Below are 19,439 nucleotides of genomic sequence, written 5' to 3'. Positions count from 1 at the left end.
GCCTTCTGTATCCCTGCAGAGCAGCGGCTGGAGGGAGCAGGTACCAGTGCCAGTTGTCTGTGGAGTGTATGCTATATGTCTGTGTACCTTTTTTAGGAAATTCAGGGGGTTTTGTGGAGATGACAGGTCCTAAGCACAGCCTACAGGTCATGTTCAAGTAGCAGGATCTGTGGGGAATTGAGAGCTCGAGTTCCTCCTGTCTGCCTGGTTCCATCCTGGCAGGGAAGTGTACCCAGGGAAGGGCCTTGCTGCTGTGCTGATCCATGGTTGCTTTGGGAAATCAGACTGTTCCCACTGAATTAATAAAATAATGCAGGATCTTTGCCTATTTGATTTATCTTTAATGCTGATGTCTGTTCTCAGAATAACAAGGAAATTGGAGTGGAGTGCCAGGTAATTTTAGGAATGTTAGGAAGGACACCATCCTGCTTTCCCAGTATGGCTGAACACCTGCCTGCCCAAGGAAAGTGGGGAATAAATTCCTCACTTCGCTGTGCCTGTGCATGGCTTTTGTTTTTGTTTTATTAAACTACCTGTATCTCAACGTGTGAATTCTCTCACATCCCATTCTTCTACCTTCTCCCAGTGCCAGGTCAGGGAGCTCTGGCCATTCTATGCACAGGGATGTTGGTCTTGGTACTCCTGTCATCTTCCTCACAGGAGGGCGTGTTAGTGTGAAACTTCGACAAAAAATTGATGTGTATTTTTTTAAAAAACCAAACTGTTCTCCAAACAATGCCCCTCCCTCCACTCATCATTCCTTAGGCTGAAGGTTGTAGCTCAGACTGGTGCTGGAGGCAGTGTTCACTCCGGTTTTACTGTGAAAGGGGACAGCCCACTCCTGGCACTTGGTATTTTTGAGCAGCTTGGCTGCAGCAGTGCTCAGCACTGCAATTAAGCAAGACCAAAGGGAGGAAATAATAGTTCATTATTGCTACAGTGTTTTACTACACACTGGAGCAGCCCAGACCCCAGAGCAGGAGTTTGGTTGAAAGCTTCCAAAAATGTGATTTTGTTCGAGCTGTGCAGGGTAGCAGGAGGGACTGCCCCATACCAGAACACATTAGCAATGGCATCTGCCCAAGAATTCATTTTAATGCACTACAACTGTTCTACTTCCCAGTGCAGGAAGGGCTGGAACAGCCTCTTTAAGGGAAGATGTCCACACTGTCCTGGAGTTTTACCCCCTATCACCAGAGCAACCTGCACTGGTCCAACACCACACTGATCCAGTACCTCTCCTCACCACAGGACAGAACCTCTTGACACAAAATGTGTTCACTTGTACAAGGGCTTTGGGCTGAACTATAGAGTGGATCCCTGGTCAGCCAAAACTGCCTTAGTAAAGTCTTGGTCAAAATGTGAATGTGAGATTAAACCAGTTTGGAAGCAGCTCCCTCTGTCACATGCTGCCTCCAGCCATGACTATTACGAGAAACAGCTGGCTAGCAGCTGTTTGTGTGACCAGAAAACAACTGCCAGGGTATAGTCCCATAAAAAACACTTGGCGGTCTCTATTCCTTCTGGAAGAGTTGCTGTTTTCCCATTTCCCAGAGTCAACTTAATTTCAACCAGCAAGCAAACAAAAGGAAAACCCAAAACTCAATAGTAAACCCTTTTCTTCCAGAGGTCAGTGCCACATTTTGGACCAATAAATACATCAGGACACTGATGTTACTTGGTCTGTTCTCAGGCATTGGCCGTGGGTGATTCTTTACAGAAAGCTGTTCTGGTATCACTGCGTGGTCACAAGCTTGACAATCATCCCGATGATCCGAGAACCGCGGGGGCACATGCACAAATCCATGCTGGGATTCTTGATTTTATCCTGCAGCAGCTGGTCCAGCTCACAGCGCAGCTCTTTCACCAGCTCAGCCACCTAACACACGTGTAAAACACAGGCAAGGGTAAGGCTCATCTCCAGCTCAGCTCTGCAGCTCTCCCAGGACGGCCCCTCCTCCTCCTCACCTGGTGAGAGGCAGCCACAAAGCGGATCCAGCCGTCGTCCAGGGAAATGACAAAGTCCCCCTTGAGCAGCTGCATGTGCACCTGGCCGCCCCCGAGCAGCACCAGCGGGTACACGGACACCATGCTGCAGTCCCGGATGAACACGCGGCTTGTCTTGATCTTCTCGTGGTACACCAGGTAGGGGCTCTCAAAGTGCCTGGTCTGGGACACAGGGACACAAGAGCCTGGTCAGAGTGACACTGCTCTTCCTGCTTCTTCTACAGCTGCAGAGAGCAGCAAATGTGCCTAAAGTGCACCTGCAGCGCTAACAGACTCCTTGAGCGTAAGAGCTGCCAACAACTGTTGGCTCCAGAGGCTGGAGTTTAACTCTGTGCCTAAGAGGACACTCCTAACTCAGGAATGCACCATTATGTACAATCCTAACACAGGACTGTTCAGTCATTAAGATTTTTTATTTTAAACATCAATAGGGATCTTCACTGTAACTTTAAATACTCAAGCAAAGGTGGCTTCTTTTATAAAAAAAAAAAAGCAGAAAAAAGCATCCTGACCTGATAATTCACAGATGAAGGATGAATATGAACATAACCATCATTTTTAGTAACAAACTTCAGCTCTTCTGCTTTTGGTTGCATTTTGACCGCACCTGTACTGGTCTTCTGGTATTTACCCTCTGGCTTTTTCACCTGTATGGTAAGAAAAAAGGTTATAAAAATCTGCTGCACCAGAAAAACTTTTAACTTTATGTTCGAAACTTTTCAAAAACAGAAATTCTGTAGTAACAACACGGCGAGTCACTGGAGACAGGTATTACACTCCAGGTGCTAACCCTGACTTCCTTTGTAACCTTAGCCTTCTAAAAATGCGTAATTTTAAGTGGCTTCTTAACATTTGCTGCTGGCTTCAGCCTGCCATCAGCCTTTTAGAGCAGCAGCAGTCTCAGGCAATACAAAAGAGCTCTGCTCCAGTCTCTGACACCACAAGTAGCAAAGTTTGGCAACCTAAGCCAGGCTCAAGGCTGCCACACTGAGCCCAAATGAAAGCAGGCTGTGTGGATATGCTAGACAGAAAAAGGAAAAATGAAAAACCAATCCTTTTACCTGGACAACATTGGGATACAGTGCAGCACACAGCATTGCTGAGATCAGCTTGATGTTCTCTGCATTTGAGTTTGCCTGTGAAAGCAATAGGGGACCATTAGGGATCCTACAGCTCAGTGTGTAAAGGTGAATGACTGAATTCCTGAAACCAGTTCACTTTTATAGCTGCACAGAGGAGAACAAGTCACTGCTCCTGTGGCATCAGGCTGGACCTGGGCTGTGTTTCCCCCCACAATCAATGGAACAAACTGGCCACCACTATCGTGGTGCCCAGCTGAATTGTTCTTTGACATCTGGCTACAAAGCAGCTTGCACCCTAGAGAAAGCAAGCATAAGTTGTACCAGAGCACAGAAGATCTTACAGCTACCAAGCCCTGATCACCCTGATCATCATGTAAGCCCAGGACATCTCTGGCTCCAGTCTTCCTGAAGACAGCCCACGTGAAAAACTACAGCAGCATTTTGAAGCACTGAAGAAATGCTGTGAATCACCTCCTCTCCTGTGGCATCCAACACGCCATCGCCTCCTTGGGACCACTTCTTCTCAATATCCCTGGCTCTCAATCCCTCCTTCACAAAGCCAATGTCAGAAAGCAGCTCTGCAAACTGCCTCTTCAGACTGGCAATTTCCTGCAATAGACAGAGCACTGTGACAGCTGCCACGCCCAGCAGGAAGAGTCTCCCCAGTGGCTTATTTCTGTCACTGGGATTCTGCCAGTCCCTGTGCCAGGCCACAAACACTGACTCACCTGAAGAACTCTGCCTGACAGAAAGTTCTCCCTGCAGTAGTTGTAGCTTGCTTGAGAGCCCTCTTTGATACTTAAACGCCATCCCTGATTGAGAGGATGGGAGGAAGCCTTTAATAAAACATTTCTGCTTGAATTTCAAAAATATCACAAAAACCCAAGAGAGGCTTCTGTGTTTTAACTCACCTTATAAGCCTGGAGAAGAGCCAGGTAGTCACTGTTTCCTACTGCAAACTCCAGCTTCTTTTTGTTTGCTTCTTCCCTTTTATCCCATGGTGACACCTAGACAGGCAGCAACAGGTTAGTGTGTTCTTCCCCATACCACTTGGACGAGCCCTTTTAGAGCTACATGGCACATTCTCTTTGGTATTTTCACAGCAGCTCACAGGTCAGAGTGCAAATTTTCCCTGCGGATAACAGAAAATATGAGGCATTCAAAAGAGCACCTGATTCAACACGCCAAAGTGACAGTGAAGACACAAACTGAGATCCAAACTGACCTCTGCATTCACAGCTCAGATGTGTCACCTCCATCATTACCACTGTTTCACACTTTATATTAATTAATTGGTGTAATTCTCACACCAAATTCAGACAAAATGTGTGCACTTATTAGCTAAAAATTGAAAATAATATTCACTGTTTCTACTGTATATAAATACCACTCTTGCTGCTACCACGTGGTTTCGAACTTCTGCTTTTAACTGGACTGTTTCACAAGCACTCCATTAACACATAAACAAGGTAGGCTAAAAAGAGGAATTACAATACTCAAGTGTAGCGTGCTGCAAGTCACAGCAGCATTTTGCTGACACACAGAAGCACAGCCCTTGGGTTAAGAATACTCACAAAAGGTGACTTAAAGGCCAGGCTGGCAGCTATGGTCAGCGCAGGATCCAGGCAGCGGAAAATGGTGCCAAACAGCATGAGTTTGCCAATCCTGACATCCACAGGGAGCGAAGCCAAGTGGTAACCCAAAGGGGTGAGCTTTTCATCTGGAGTTAACGCTCCCAGGTCCCGCAGTCGCACCTTTGATGCCTGCAAAGATTCAGTCCTAGGGGGCTCGATCAGTCGTGATAAGACAGAGTGAAGACTCTGCTCAGAGAACATCTCCAGGATCTTAATCCTTAAGAGAAGGGGAGGGAAAATTAAAAAACAAGGAAAAAAAGCAGCTTAGCACCTTGCACAGGATAAAAAACCCCAAGCTTTTGTAAAAACAGAACGAAAAAAGCCAACAGAAAACATGCTTTGAAGAGCACACTCCCTAGAAGAGGACCTGCAACACAAAGCTGAAATCGGGGAGCAATGTGGAGTAGTGAACCTGTAAGAACAGATTTCTATTTACTACACTAAGGTTTGAAATAAAGCTCTTACTGCAAAACTGTAATTTGTGCTGCTTTGTTTCCTCTCAGTACAAAGGGGTGCAGAGTGTGCAGCAGGGATAGGAAGGCCTCTTCCTTTGATGTTTGAATGATGAAGGTACTTGGTGTGGGTTGTGGCAGGTGCTCCCCCCAGCAAAGGAAGGACATTCTGCACACTGGCTTTTTAAAGAAACACAACAGCTCACCTTAGACAGAGCTGCTCCAAGGGCACTCTCTGTATTTCTGGCAGCTGTTGTTTTACAAGCTGATGGTTGTAGTGGTGGCTGCTGAAGAGATGGAAGCAGACGCCCGAGGCCACTCGTCCTGCCCGACCTTTCCTTTGCAGAGCATTGGCCTTGGACACAAAGGTGTCCTCCAAACTTTCCATTCCTTTGCTTGGGTCGTATCTACAGGAGAGCAAGAGACAGGCTTGGATTGACAGAGCCACAGAACGGTTTGGCCTGGAAGGGACCTTAGAAATCATCCAATTCCAACTTCCTCCCGCCACATGAAGGGACAGTTTCCACTAGACCAGGTTGCTCAGAGCCCTGTCCAGCCTGGCCTTGAAAACTTCCAGGGCTGGGGTAGCCACAGCTTCTCTGGAAAACCTGTGCCAGAGCCTCACTACAGTACAGAATTTCTTCCCAGTATCCAATCGAAACCTGCCCTCTTTCAGTCTGAACCCATTTTACCCCTTGTCCTATCACCTGCCCTTGTTAGGAGTTGTTCATGAGTGCACAGAGAACAGGCTGGAGGGTTGAACAGGCAGATGCTGACAACTTTTGTATGGATACAATTCCCACGCCTGCACCTGGATCTGAGTTTAGACTGGCTTTCTCCACCTCATAGCAGCTTTCTACAGACCAAACTTCCCTCCAGTTTTTCCCAGCTCTTTGGACAACTCAAGGCTTAAAACAGTTTATAAACCCCCGAAGAATGAATGCCAGTACCTTTTCTCTTTCATTTTTCCAGAGTCAATCACATAGACCACGTCATCGATGGTGACAGATGTCTCTGCAATGTTGGTAGAGATGATGATTTTGGTAACTCCTGCAGGAGGCCTGAGGAACACAGACTGCTGCTCTTCACTGGACAGTGAGGAATGAAGTGGATAAACCACACACCTGCAAGGACAACAGGACAACATGCTCACTGCATCTCCAGCCTCTTCCTTCTTGGGAACAATGCGCCTGCACACACTTTTGCCTCCCTAGACACTCTCCTGAGTGTTCTCCTTGTAACCATCCAAGGTCAAACACAACCACAACTAAATGTAACTCAGAAAACATTCTGATACAAATCAAGGGCAGAGAGATCAGGAGCCTGGATCATGCAGAGCACAAAATGGAAACCACTCCTTGCTACGGTCTCAGAACTGCAACAACTGACCTTCCTGAGCTGAGAAAAACAAAAGGAGCAAGCCAACAAGATAGTAGAAAAGGAATTACACTGACTGGAGTCAGCTCACACATTTAATAAAGCTTACTGATCCCTGGATAAAGGCAGGCTTTGTGCAGGAAATTACTCTTTATTTATGGGTAAAGAGACAGCTTTAGAGTTTTTCTGCCTTACCTCTTGCTGTGCCTGTTATTAAAAAGAGCATTAGTCTGAAGCTGCTCATAAAGCATCTTGATTTCTGCTAGGCCAGGCAAAAATATCAACACAGCACCTATAGATATAGATAAAAAAAAATAAAAATCACTCAACAAAAAAGACAGCACAATATTTTTTTAATGTGCAATTATTGTACCAAAAAAGCACAAAGAAGGCTGTAACAGTCCTTCACAAAAGATTTTTCAAATTAGACAATTTTCTCACCTTTCCCCTCCTATGTATATCACAAGCTTTATAACTCAACTAGATTTTTTTTTTTTTTTTTTCAAACACAGTCAGTAGCTACAGAAACTCTGCATGCAAATCATTAGTTCTGGGCTATCCAAGAACCTTCCAAGAATCTTCATCTGTTTATCTCCCAAGGACAATGAAATTACCTGGGGGGTATGAATGTCTGCCAGCAACTATCCATTCCAGCAAGGCTTCAATTAATTCCAGATTAACTTTGTCCAAGTCCATGACAGACATTGTTTTCAACACTGCCTTGCTAACCCCTGGGAAAAAAGAAATAAAACATGCAGTAAATCCATGTCTTGTAAAAAACATCTGTGGATGCATGGGACCAGTTACAGCTCAGTTTAAAGAGCACCTGGCTTAGACCTGAAGAGGGCAAATCTATGCTGTGCCTCAAGTAAAGCTGCTTCAGCAAGAACAGATGCAGAGAGCAAAGTGGAACTAACAAGGCATCTGAAAAGGGATGGAAAAGGACAGTAGCTGAAATTGTCCATTTTCAGATGCTAAGAACTAGTTTCAGCCAAGATGTTTGCTGTAGTTTAAGGAAACAATGGGTTCTCTTATTTTTTTTAAACTGGCAAGAAGTTTCTCATCTAGAACTTCACAAGTGCAAAACTCTGAATTGCAGATCAGCATTCAGCTTACAGTGCTAATATCCCATGTTGTCTATGTGCCAATTTATTAAATTTAAGAGAGAGCTCACCTTTATATCGTGTAAGGAGCTGCTTCAGAGTTAATTTCTGGTCTGGGTCTGAATCTCTGACCACAGTGTCAGTGGTTTCCAGAAGGCCAGCACGCCTCAGGTCTTCCTCTACTTCTTCAAATGCAGTTCTTTTGTGTCTCCCATTCTGTTCTTGCTTTACCTTCCTCCTGTAGGGACTGCTGTCCTCTAAAACATACCTGGACAGCACAGAAGAACATTTGGTGGTGTGGAAAGAAGCCTAACAACCTCCTTCTAATAATTAACTACAGAGATAGGGTATCCAAAATATTTTTTAGTAAGTCTGTGATGAACTTTGTATAAACCATAGATAACATGAAGGTCAAGGTGCTTTAGTAGAGCTCCAAGAGTGCAGGTCATGGAGGAGATCCGAGAGGATTTACTTTTTAAATAAATGCACAGAATTACTGCAGTCTCAAGGTCAAAAGTGCAACCTCAACCTAACCACCCAAAAGCACCTGAGAATGTGTGAATTTCACACCTTGTCATTGCAATCACATCTTCCAGAAAAAACTGGTCCACGGGAAACGTTCGACCTGAAAGGAAACGTGAGAATAAATCTATCTACACATGCCACCACAGCATGGAGAAAAAAGATCAAAGACAATTGTAATTTTATACAGGTTATTATGGCATACACTGGCTTCACAGCTCTCATCTACACTGCACTCTTCAGCACAATTTCTGACTAGGACAAATAGTGGATGTCTTCCAAGCATGGAGTGTTCAAGGCCAGGATGGATGGGGCTTTGAGCAACCTGTTCTAGAGAAAGGGCATCCCTACCCATGGCAGGGAGTGAAACTTGAGCTCTAAGGTCCCTTCCATCCCAAACCAATCTAGGATTCCATGGTAACATGCACAATGCACTCACACAGGCATTTATGGGAACACTCCCATGCTCCTCTCCTGCTCCACATCATAACTCAGCAATTTAAAAGGCACATTTGGCTAATTGGGCACACATCCAGCTGGATCCTCTCACTGATCCTTTACTCACAAGGACACAGGAAATTCTTCAGCTGTGATAAAACTATCCCAGGGAACCATGTCATGCTCATACCATATAATGATTGTCTTCTCAGGAGGGAAATTCTGCTGGTGCACAGCACAAAAATGTCAGCATTTCCAAGTCCTTTCTCTCCTAAATCTCCTCAGTCTCTCCCTCTAAGTGTCCAGCATCATATTTCTTGTATACATCCTCATCTTGAATTGAGAAACACTTTGCAAAAATAAACAGTGGAAACAAATCTCTAAAACAATGAATGATAATAAAAATGAATGGTTTTCACCTGGTATGTTAATGATTGGACAGGAGTGGAAGTACTGAGAGAAAAGCTCAGCATTCAGGGTGGCACTCATCAGTATAATGCGCAGGTCTGGCCTCTGAACCATTATGTCCTTCAAAACCAGCAGCAGGAAGTCACTGAAGAAAACAGGCAAAAGAACATTTGAATGTCATCAGTGTTAACTTTCAGACTCTTTTTCTCCCCTTCTGTCCACCTTCCTGGTGTTTTCCAACAGCACAGCAACACCATCACAGAAGCACAGGCTTGCTGGAATGGCTTAGTGCCAGGCAATCTGCAAATCTGGCTCTTTCCTGGTTGTCCCTTACTGGAACGTCAGGATTACTTAGCAAAACCATTTAAACAACAAAAAGTTTTATAAGTTACTTACATTAATGACAACACAAGAACATCAGATAAGAAACTAACTCAAAGTAACAGATGAGTCCTTTTTGCTCCTCTTCTTCAATGGAAGAGTTACTCAAACTTACCCAGTCTTCTCTGCTCACTCTATTTTTCCCAATATATTTATAGCTTTTGTGGCATGACTAGAAGACTGGCTTGAAGTGATTTTAAATAAGAAGGAAGAAGAATCCTTGAGAGACACAAGCCCTTTTAAGTGGGTAAAATACCACCTGAGCTGCAGAATAATGGGTAAGAGACAAAGCCTCCTAGAAACCCACTGCACTGCAGTGTTTGACAAGGAAAACAAAGAAAAGGATGCTCTGCTCACCACTTGATTTACAGAGACACTGACAGACATTATCTTTTGCCTGTGATCAGCAGGTCAGTGGGGTAAAACTGCAGGAGGCTAGAGCAGGATAGGATGAGACTGTCTAGTAATATCTACAGACTGGAAGGAAATGTGAGCATTTGTCCCTTGCTCTGCTGAAGCCGGCATCAGGAGAAAAAAAAATCCCAAAAAGGCATGTGAAGAATGATGGTATTTGATAAAAGTTGAAACAAGGAAACTATAAGAAACAAACAGCTGTGGTTACAAAGTTACTTAACCCTCCAGACCATCCAAAATCTCTTTGCAACACTGCTGCAATGTGAGGGCACATTGGAGGCACAGTAATTTATGAGAGACGTGCTTTCTCACAAGCTGCTCCAGAACAATTTCCTGTTGCCCAAAAAGAAGAACCTAAACCCAGACTCCTTCCACCATCCCATATTACTGCAACAGGATCAGCTACCTGCACCTTAGCCACCTTTATCCTTCAGACTACGTTTCTTCATTTTGCTTACAGGATAAGAGATTATTTACCTTTCTTCTGTTCTCTCGTGAACTTCATCAACAATAACATGAGTGACTCCCTGCAAAGTCAGATCTCCTTCCAGCCTTCTCAGCAGCACACCAGTAGTGCAGTACAAAAGCCTGGTAGCTGAGGACTTGAAGGGTAAGACAAAGCATTCAGTTGACTCCGGGCAAATTAACACAGTGCAAAGAGAGTATGTGCTGCTGTAAAGCGTTTGGTTTCAGCTGAGTGCCAGGTTTGACAGAGAGGAAACAAGCAAGCCCTGCTGGAGATGGATTTTAATTTCTTGACTGACACTGACAACACCTGCTTCTTAACAAGGGGCATTGCTACCTATCAAAAAATATGAACTGCTTTTTCTGTGGATATTGTTTTCTGATAAACAACCCAGATCTCTCTTCCTAGAAAGATTTGGCGAGTCTCTTTTTTAGCATACTTCTTGGAAAAAGCAATCAGCTGCAACACAGACAATACCTCATTTGCAACACAGCAGTTTCTGTCTGGCTGTAGCTGTACCCTTCAGTCTCTACCTGGGAGACACATGGGAATGGCAACAGGCAGAAAAGCAGCCAGTAGCCTTGCAAAGGACAGCAGGTTTACTCACAACCTCAAACCCCTTCACCTCACTCAACAGAAAGCAAACCCACAAGACACAGCACTGCACTCTCATTCTGCAAAACGAGCTGTGCAACTTGAGATGAAATAAAATACAGAAATAAAATACGTGTTTCATAATATTTTATAAAATATAGATGATATAAACTTGGTTATCTCACTGCCTGGCAGGTATAGGGCAGAGATTCTGTACACTAGAGAAGCACTAAGCACATTTTAATAGAAGTAAATGAAAACCAGCAAGCAAAGCATGTGTACCTTTACACTTTCCAGACGGATCTGATATCCAACAGTGAGTCCAATCCTTTCTGCTCTTTCCTTGGCTACACGTTCAGCCACAGAAATGGCAGAGATCCTGCGAGGCTGAGTGCAGATGATGTTTGCAACTCTGCTTGGAGAGCCTTGCAATGAAGCATCCAAGATAAACTGAGGAATCTGAGTGGTTTTCCCACATCTGCACAACAAAATCAGGAATTAATTAAAAACCCCACTAATCCAACACCTTCCACCCACATAAATTGACTGCATTCATGTCACAGATGAGCCACCCCAACCTTTCCAGAACATGGATCACATTTCATGTTATTCTGTGTATACTTTGATACATAAAGTCTGTATGTGCAATCACACTCTTACCCTGTCATGCCACTCACAACAAGAACTTGGTGACTCTCAAGCAAACCCAGAATGTTTTCTCTCTCTTGCCATGCAGGGAGCTTCTGCCTTTCATACAGCATTGACTGAAAGTGTCTGGAAGACTGATGGAAAAAACAGACAGCACAGCAGTAAGACCACCACTGGGATAGAATAGAACCATTTGAATCAAGAGCTTGTCTCTTAAACATTTATTTCTCTAATATAAGCAAGAAAATTATGTTCTGCACGTTGTACCTTTTTCTGCCGAAATTGTGCGCAGATTTTAACATTTTCATTATACAGAGACTTTGCCTGCACATCATACTTTTTGGAAAGCTTCTTCTTCAAATTCACATAACTCTCATTCTCCACAACAACCTGTTCAGGCTCTTCTTCCTCCTCCTCCTCTTCAGCCACCACCTCTTCTTCTTGAGGCTCTGAGACTGCTGAGGCTTGGAACAAAGAGGTACAGGTAAGTACTGCTATTACTAAGGAACAGACAATGCAGGAAAGACAGACATGTTGCAGCAGCATTCCCAATGAAGAACTTTGCTAGACTGTGCTTGAGGGTCTGCAGGACTGTTTCTGTCATGCATTTAGTTCAACAGCACCAGCAAACCTCCCCTCACCAAATCACCCACAGCTTCTCCAGCCCCATCCCACTTGTCCCTACCCCTGCACCAGGATTGGGGTGGCCACACAGGGAGCCAGGATGGTTAACTGGTTTGCTTTCCTGGATGTTTTCCATGTGCCTCAGCTCACCTCTCCAATACACAACCACTCCTATGCAGCACAAAATGCTTTGATGGTAGCACCAGCTGATATGTTAGTGCAGTTTTAATTAATTACTGCCAAGTACTTTTAAACCAAATCTGAAACTGGACCAGGTACTTCAGTGCCTTTGCCTATCAACCAAAGCAGGATTTGCTCAGACTGTCAGCCAGCCCTTCAAAGTTTCAAGGCTACTTTTACAAAAAAAAAAGATTATTTTATAGCATAAGGAATATTTTATAACTAAAGATTATTTGGAATCTCAGTTTCTGGAACAAAGCTGTCTTTCTGCAGAGGTGTTAAAAAAAAAATACTTTGTCTTACTGTAGCAAAAATAGAGTTTGTCACTATTTAAGTGCTCTACAACTCGATGCAGTTGTTCTTGAAAACTGTCTTGAAAAAAGTTTGCTTTAGATAAATGTAGTTTTGGAATTGAGAGCTTGAAATTCACCCTGCAACAAGTGACACAGCCTCAGCTCTCCCCCTGTGAAATCAACTTGTTTGCACCAGCAAACAGAAAGAGAAGCTACCTTGAACAACATTCCATAACCACTTGCCAGATTTGCTCAGCCTTAAATCCACCTTTGCCAGTTAATTTTGAGGAGCTGTTGGTAATTTTAAGTAATCTAAAAAAAGAGGTTTCCGAATTGAACCTTCCCTGTTCCCTTCCAAGCACACTTCTCTGGTCCATTCAGGTGAGCTCACACCTCTCAGTGCTTTCCATGGATTGTGTGGCAACGGGCATCACTCACTCTGCCAAACCAAACTCTGTACTCCTTGAACTCGGTTCTGGCCAGCACAAAACCTCTCTGCTGCAGCTAGATTACAGAAGGAACTTCCTCAGGCACAGACAGATCATAGATCTGGCTCACCACATGACTTTAATCTCCAGAAATAGATTTGGAACAGAAGGCTGAACTGGGGGCTCTGCATGTCTCTCTTTTTTTCTTTTAAACCTTTCTGACTGTTCTTAGCCCAGAAACCATAAAGCAGATTTGATGTACCTTCAGCTTGTTGATTTGAAGCAGGTGCACTGTCTGTCTGTGGCTTCACAGGAGGTGCTGCCAGCAGGGACACAGGAGGAACACTGAACTTGTGCTGAGTATTGCTCAGGAACTCGCTGATCTCATGCTCATCTTCCAAGCAAGTCACCAAGGTGTACACCACTGGGTCATGAGACTCTGCAGCTGCCAAGGCCTTTCCAAAGAGGAATTCAGCAATGTGCAGACGACAAGCAAGAGGCAGATTCTCATCAGTGGAGTAAAATGCCACAAGAGGTGCCTGAAGAGGATACTTGTTCTCGTCAGGAAATCTTACTTCAAGTTCATATATGGGACCATCACTATGCCTGAGATGAGAATCGTCTACAGAGTTCTTGGATGCATTTAGTGGATGGTTTGGAGGGAATTCGTGTCTAAATCTGCATTTTGAACCAAACCTGCAGCCTCCTTGGCAGTAAAATTTACATATTTCCTTTGAAGTCTGTTTTGCTGTGTCGCCTGTACTTTTTTGTTTAGATTTGCTGAACCTGCATGCTAGGTAGTCCAATTCCAAACTAAAAGTCCAAACACGATTTTTAATCCTTTCTACAAATTTTTCTCCATAAATTGACCGGAGGGCAAAAGCTTCTTCTTGTCTCTGCTCTAAACATTCCTCTTGACTGGCTTCAGCAGCCACTGCAGAAACCTGCATCTTCTCTCCATACCTTTCAGAGAAGCACTGCAATAGCAAATACTCCAGTGATGCCCCAATGTTACCATTGCAGGATCTCAGCACCGCCCTACAACGCTCACAGTCAAAACCATACCTGCACCAAAACAGAGAAAACAGGGCAACAAGTGAGCGAGAGGCTCGTATGAAGCAAAATAACCCCAGATCTGCTTGATTTGGCTCACAGTAAGGGTGCATGCATGGCACTGCCTCACACCTCAGAATACAGCACTTAATGGTCTCAGGGTTAAATTTCCCCACTCAACTACAGAAATTAAACTCTTCAGAAAAAGCTGTCACATATAAAATGCTCCCAAACAAAGCAAAAAATATTAAGTATTCACATCTGAGCAAAATGGAAGAACACTTACAAGGAGGGATTACAGAGTATTGAGACCAGTGATCTACCTCTTCCTGATACAAATTATTCATTAGAAAGCATCACCTGGAGAGTTTGTGCACAGCAAATGAAGACACTTCACTGTCTACAATTCTGTGCTCAGCTGGCTCAGCAGACAACCTTGGCATTACATCAGAAGCTTCCTGTTCTGTTGACCAGCACTGCTCATCATCGAGGTAATCGGGCTCATCATCATCTTCTCCAGCTACACTGATAAAAAGAGTTATCAAGTTAAAATGAAACAAAATTAAACTCTTGAGTAGACATAAAATTCTGCAGTTTTAAATCCTTCATTTAAATGAAGAATTTGGCTACGCCTTTCCCAGAGTTGATATTATAGAAGAACACAGCAGAGTCAAAACCATAGGGCTTGAGATAATTAAAAGTTAAGGGAAAAAATACCATTTCCATTTTTAATAGCATGTCTGCTAAAGCATGCTCAAGTAGAAAAGCTGGAAGTAGTGCTTCCACTTAAACTAACTCTGATTCAGGAGCCAGCTCCTGCCCTTGTAGCTCTTGAAGAAGTTCTTTCACTCTTCTCTGGTTCTCTGATGTCATGTGTATGGTCTGCAGAGGCATTCTTGCTTCAGGTCTCTGCTTCATTTGCCCTCCTCTTCTGGCAGGAGCACTTGATCTGAAAATTAAAATAAGACATTACCATGAGTAATTTACCTGGCTCAAATGTTCTTGACTGAATTGGGATGTTAGGGCCCAAAATTGTAATTCAAAACAGAAAAATCAAAACAAGAGAAATCCATCACCTATGGATTATTCAGCTGGATTCACTCTTATGTGATCAGGATTTGTGTGTCTTTATCTGCATACACACGTGCATATATGTATTGTATATTTAATCCAAAATCATTTACTGAACACTTTGCTAGGTAAAGATGTTCTCAGACTACAATACAGCCACATATTTCTAAGGTAGACAGGTCAGAACACACACAGGATACTAAATTAATTCTAAACTGCTGATTTTCCATGGCCCAGCTTCTGTTTTGTAATACACAAATATTAATATCCTGCGTTTATTAGTGTGTTCTGACTGAAGGTGTCCTGGAATTACCTTATGACCAAAGAAGAAAATCAGAGGTTTTAATCTTTAAAAAATAAAGCACTTCCCTAGGTATCAAATTTATAAAACATTAATCAAAAAAGACATGTAAAAACTGCTTCATACTGAAACACTTTCATCATCCTTTCACTCTTCTCAATATTCAAACATGTCCAAAAACCAGCCTCAAATGTTTATGTATGACAACATCCAAAAAAGGATCTCAAATGCCCCCAAGTATCCCAAACAATCCCGAAGTATCCCAGACATCTCTATGCCAATCCCCCTGAAATTAACATAAATACCTGGATTCTAGCCTTGGTTCCTCAAAGAGACAAAAATCATCTCCATCATCCCAAATTTTGGTTGAACATTTCCTGCTTCCACCAAGTTGAGGCTTGTTTGAATGGCCACTGCTGCCTCCTCGTCTCCCGCTGCCTCCTCTCCCTCGTCCTCCTCCTCTGTTGGGCTTTCCTCTTTTCCTCCCTGCCCAACTCATGGCTTCTTGCTGAAGAAGAGGAAAAAATAGCCCTTAGCTGTGAAGGTGATTAAGCATATTTTGTATGTCTAAGCACACATAATTTGTTTTTCTATGTGACAGGACACCCTCTCAAACCACTGTTGATTATCTGCATGCTGGTGTATCTGTATGCACTTGGAGCAAAAAATATTCTTCTGGGACATTGCTTAGTGAGCTCTGCGGCTTTAGAAAACAAAAGTAATATTCCTCAGCCAAAAGCTGCAAGTTTGACAAAACTCTCTGGCAAAAGCATGAGCCTACCAGCAGTGCTGCCTAACCTGGGAACCCCAGTTCTGCCACTCTGATGGAACCCTCACAGACACAGAAGCCCACAAACCTTCAAGGGAAATTTCACAGAAGAAAGCAGCCTCCTAACCCATCACTTTCTTAACTCAGCGGCTTGCAGGGCTGAGACTAAAAGGCGGAAGGGGAGCTAAAACCGAAGATACAATGTTTTTTTTCACATTATCTCACATTGGGCTCCCTTCTGCAGGGAGCTGCCCAGGTTGCTGAGCCTGGTGAGGGGAGTCACTGAACCAGCCTTGGGAAACAGGCGGCCTCCTTCTTCTCACAGCAGTGTCCTTCCCAGCGCTGACAGCAGCCCGCTAGGACTGAGCACAGAAGGGCCCAACACATCCTCCTACGGCACCTCCTGCTGATGGGAGGCTACTGCAGGGGACAGTGAGCAGCTGTGGGCAGTCCGGCAGATTATTCCCTGGATCTTTGCACTGGTACCTCCACAGCCAGGACAAGAACTGACGTGGCCGCGCACAAGTAACAGCCCAAACGAGGGCTTGCAAAGAAGGAAATTCCCCTTTTTGCGGCCGCTGTCCCCGCTGGAGCTCCACCGGGGCTGGACAGGAGCTCACAGCCGAGCTGACCCCGCTCGGGGAGCTTGGCAGAAGTGAGGGAAGAAGGAGAGAGACCACGGCAGGTGCATCGAGGCCGCTGCCACACAGGGCTCCTTCCTCTCAGCTCAGAGCACAGAGCCCCGGGAACGGAGCAGCTCCGCCGGCTCGTCCCGCACATCCCCATGGCACCCTCCCCGCACACCCTCCCCGGGTGTCTGGGGACCCTCCATCCTCACACAGCCCCGCGTTCCCGGACCCCATTCCTGCCCTGCTCCCCTCAGCCGCCCTCGCTCAGCCCCCGCGCACCCCCTTCCTCTCCAGCCCCGCTCTCCGCGGAATCATGACGCTCCCGGGAGCTCCAGCACCCCTTCTCCCCGGCGCTCCCACCTCTCTGCCCGGCACCTCCCGGACTCCCCGACCCGGATCCGCGGCGTTTCCCTTCCGGGCCACGGCACCTCCGCCCGCCCCGCCCCGCCCCGCTCCCCTCACGCAGCGCCCGGCGCTGAGGGTGGTGTGCGGCTTTCAGCTCCTCTGCGCTTGTGTCTCTGTGTGTGTTTCTCAGCAGGCGTGCCGGGCTTTAAAGTGCATCTCGTATTCCCAACTAAAACGAGAGAACGATGATTGAAAATCTGGGTAGGTGCTCGCTGCACCAACCCACAAGTTACAGGGGGAGCTGGGGGGGCTCGGGCCGGAGAAAAGGAGGCTCAGGGGGGACTTTTTCACTCTCTACAATTCCCCGACAGGAGCAGGCAGGTGGGGGCAGGCCTCTTCTCCCAGACTGCAAGTGATGAGATGAGAGGAAAAGGCCTCAAGTTGTGCCAGAGAAAGTTTAGATTGTAAATTATGAAACGTGTTCATAGAAAGGCTGGCCAGGCATCGGGACAGGCAGCCCAGAGAATCGGCATCCTTGGAAGTGTTACCCCTGGGATGTGGCACTTGGTGGTGGGCCTGGCAGTGTTGGGTTAATGGCTGTACTCTGTGATCTTGGAGATATTCTCCAACCATCACTACAGAACTGAGAGTGGGAGGATTAAAAGGGAGGAAAGCGATACCAGTTTCAGAGTGAGGGTGACAAAAGTGACAAGAGACCCCAGTGCTGTGTCACTGAGGTGGAGAAGGCATCTCTGCACACACAGGGTCACCCATGACAGCTGCCTTGCAGCACATCTGTCAGCTCCTGACTCTGTGGATGGAGACTCCACAGCCCCTCCAGGCAACCTGTACCACGTTGGAGTTTAAAGCAAAAAACTACCATGAAAGGAAAAAAAAAAATTACTCAGTGGTTTGGCCATATAAGAACCACCACAGCCCCCAACTCAGAGACACCACCTGCCATGAGGGTGTTTCCTCAGGGCCCTTCTGCAGATGGTGGCCACAGCCACCACTCTGATGGTCTGCTCTGCCCCATAAAGGCTCCCCCACCACTCCCACAAGGGGAAGAGTGGTTCATAGGAATGCTGCTGACTCACACCCCGTGCCACCCAAAGATGCCTGCTCCAGCAGGGGTTACATGCTCCATGGACCCACCTCTGGGAACAGCCTGTCCACAGGAGATGGAGTCAGCTCTGGAAGAAGCTGGCTCTCTACAGCAGAAGAAATGCATTGCGTGATCTCATGGGGTTTTGCCTCTCAGATGCTCTCTTGTCTTAAAGTGAAAATACTTCTGTTCTCATACATATATACACTATTCTAATTTTCTAGAGGGGGACTGCAAAAGGAGACCTTTTTATGTGTTTGTGCCTGAGGGGAACAGCTGATTTTGTTCAATTTTCTTGTGTTTTGCTTCTGAAATAGCCAGCTCCAAAAAAAACCCAAAAACCAAACCAAAAAAGAAATACCATGTCCTCTGTCTCTAGTCCTTGAATTCAGAGGTTGCAGCATCTTCCAGAGAGCTTCTGTTAATTTAGGAGCCTGTCCTTTCAGCTCCTTTGCTAGGACTCCACATTTATCTATGCTGCACAGCAATTATACTGATTTAGGCTGTGCAGTTTCACGTTTCAGGTTTTCTGCCTGGGGGGGTATCTTTGGAGCAGATCTTGGTCTTTCAGGGAGAAATTAGTCTGCCTTTTGTTACTGTGCCTCTTCCCTTATGTCTCCCTGTTCTTATGCTTCAGAGTAACTCAGTGGACTGGCCCAAGCAGTGCCCTGACAGCCCTACCTTTGGGCTACTTGCATTCTCCACATGCTTCCTTGAGGCCCTTGGGAGCAAAGAGCCCTCCAGTGAAGGGCTGATCCTCCTAGAAATGGAGCAGGTGTGGAGGGCTGCTACTCCCCACCCCCCAATTCCTTGTTTATTTTTACTCAAAAGAAATTTTTTCATCATCTAGCAAGAAACAGAAAATACTCAAGTGCTGGTTGTTGCTGCTCCCCTGCCATGGCTGCTTTGGCAACCTTGCCCTTGGCCCCTGCACCTTCTTGGCCCTGGCATCCCTAGGAAAGCCAGGATGTCAGCAGGTAGGGAGGAGGTGGTCCCGTTTCCCTGTCCCCATCTGGAGGTTGTCTTTTTTGGATGCCACAGGAGGTACTTAAGATCCTCTGAGCCTGGCAAAGCAGCACGGCCACACCAGTGCATGGCCCCACATGGCCCCGCTA

General features: G+C 45.5%; 2 protein-coding genes across 4 annotated transcripts in view; one reads left to right on the top strand and one right to left on the bottom strand.

Annotated features, from left to right (window-relative positions):
- Window positions 1-320: 320 nt before the first annotated feature.
- Window positions 321-17,365, bottom strand: DHX57 (DExH-box helicase 57). 3 transcript variants are annotated; one of them, XM_023923286.2, is made up of 24 exons: window positions 17,235-17,365; window positions 15,782-15,984; window positions 14,901-15,053; window positions 14,465-14,629; window positions 13,314-14,116; window positions 11,794-11,990; window positions 11,539-11,660; window positions 11,161-11,356; window positions 10,296-10,420; window positions 9,035-9,168; window positions 8,226-8,280; window positions 7,727-7,923; window positions 7,167-7,283; window positions 6,748-6,844; window positions 6,126-6,299; window positions 5,382-5,582; window positions 4,664-4,940; window positions 4,001-4,096; window positions 3,818-3,901; window positions 3,561-3,698; window positions 3,069-3,143; window positions 2,520-2,654; window positions 1,969-2,169; window positions 321-1,879 (listed from the first exon to the last, which is right to left on the bottom strand). In XM_023923286.2, exons 2-24 carry the CDS (start codon window positions 15,973-15,975, stop codon window positions 1,736-1,738), a joined length of 4,080 nt encoding a protein of 1,359 aa, XP_023779054.1. In that variant the 5' UTR covers window positions 15,976-15,984; window positions 17,235-17,365; the 3' UTR covers window positions 321-1,735. The 3 variants fall into 3 exon arrangements, with proteins under 3 accessions (XP_023779054.1, XP_023779053.1, XP_086728207.1); XM_023923285.2 differs by having other exon boundaries at window positions 17,154-17,271; XM_086872081.1 differs by lacking the exon at window positions 17,235-17,365 and adding an exon at window positions 16,334-16,625.
- ARHGEF33 (Rho guanine nucleotide exchange factor 33) overlaps window positions 17,311-19,439 on the top strand; it is a 33,156-nt gene continuing 31,027 nt past the window's right edge. The window contains exon 1 of the mRNA XM_086872125.1: window positions 17,311-17,480. The gene's annotated coding sequence lies outside the window, so the exon portion shown is untranslated. The remainder of the gene's footprint in view (window positions 17,481-19,439) is intronic.

The sequence above is a fragment of the Cyanistes caeruleus genome, chromosome 2 (assembly GCF_971803275.1).
Source record: "Cyanistes caeruleus chromosome 2, bCyaCae1.hap1.1, whole genome shotgun sequence".
Classification (NCBI taxonomy): Eukaryota; Metazoa; Chordata; class Aves; order Passeriformes; family Paridae; genus Cyanistes; species Cyanistes caeruleus.
Note: the sequence above shows the minus strand (reverse complement) of the source record. Positions and strands in the feature narration are given on the sequence as shown.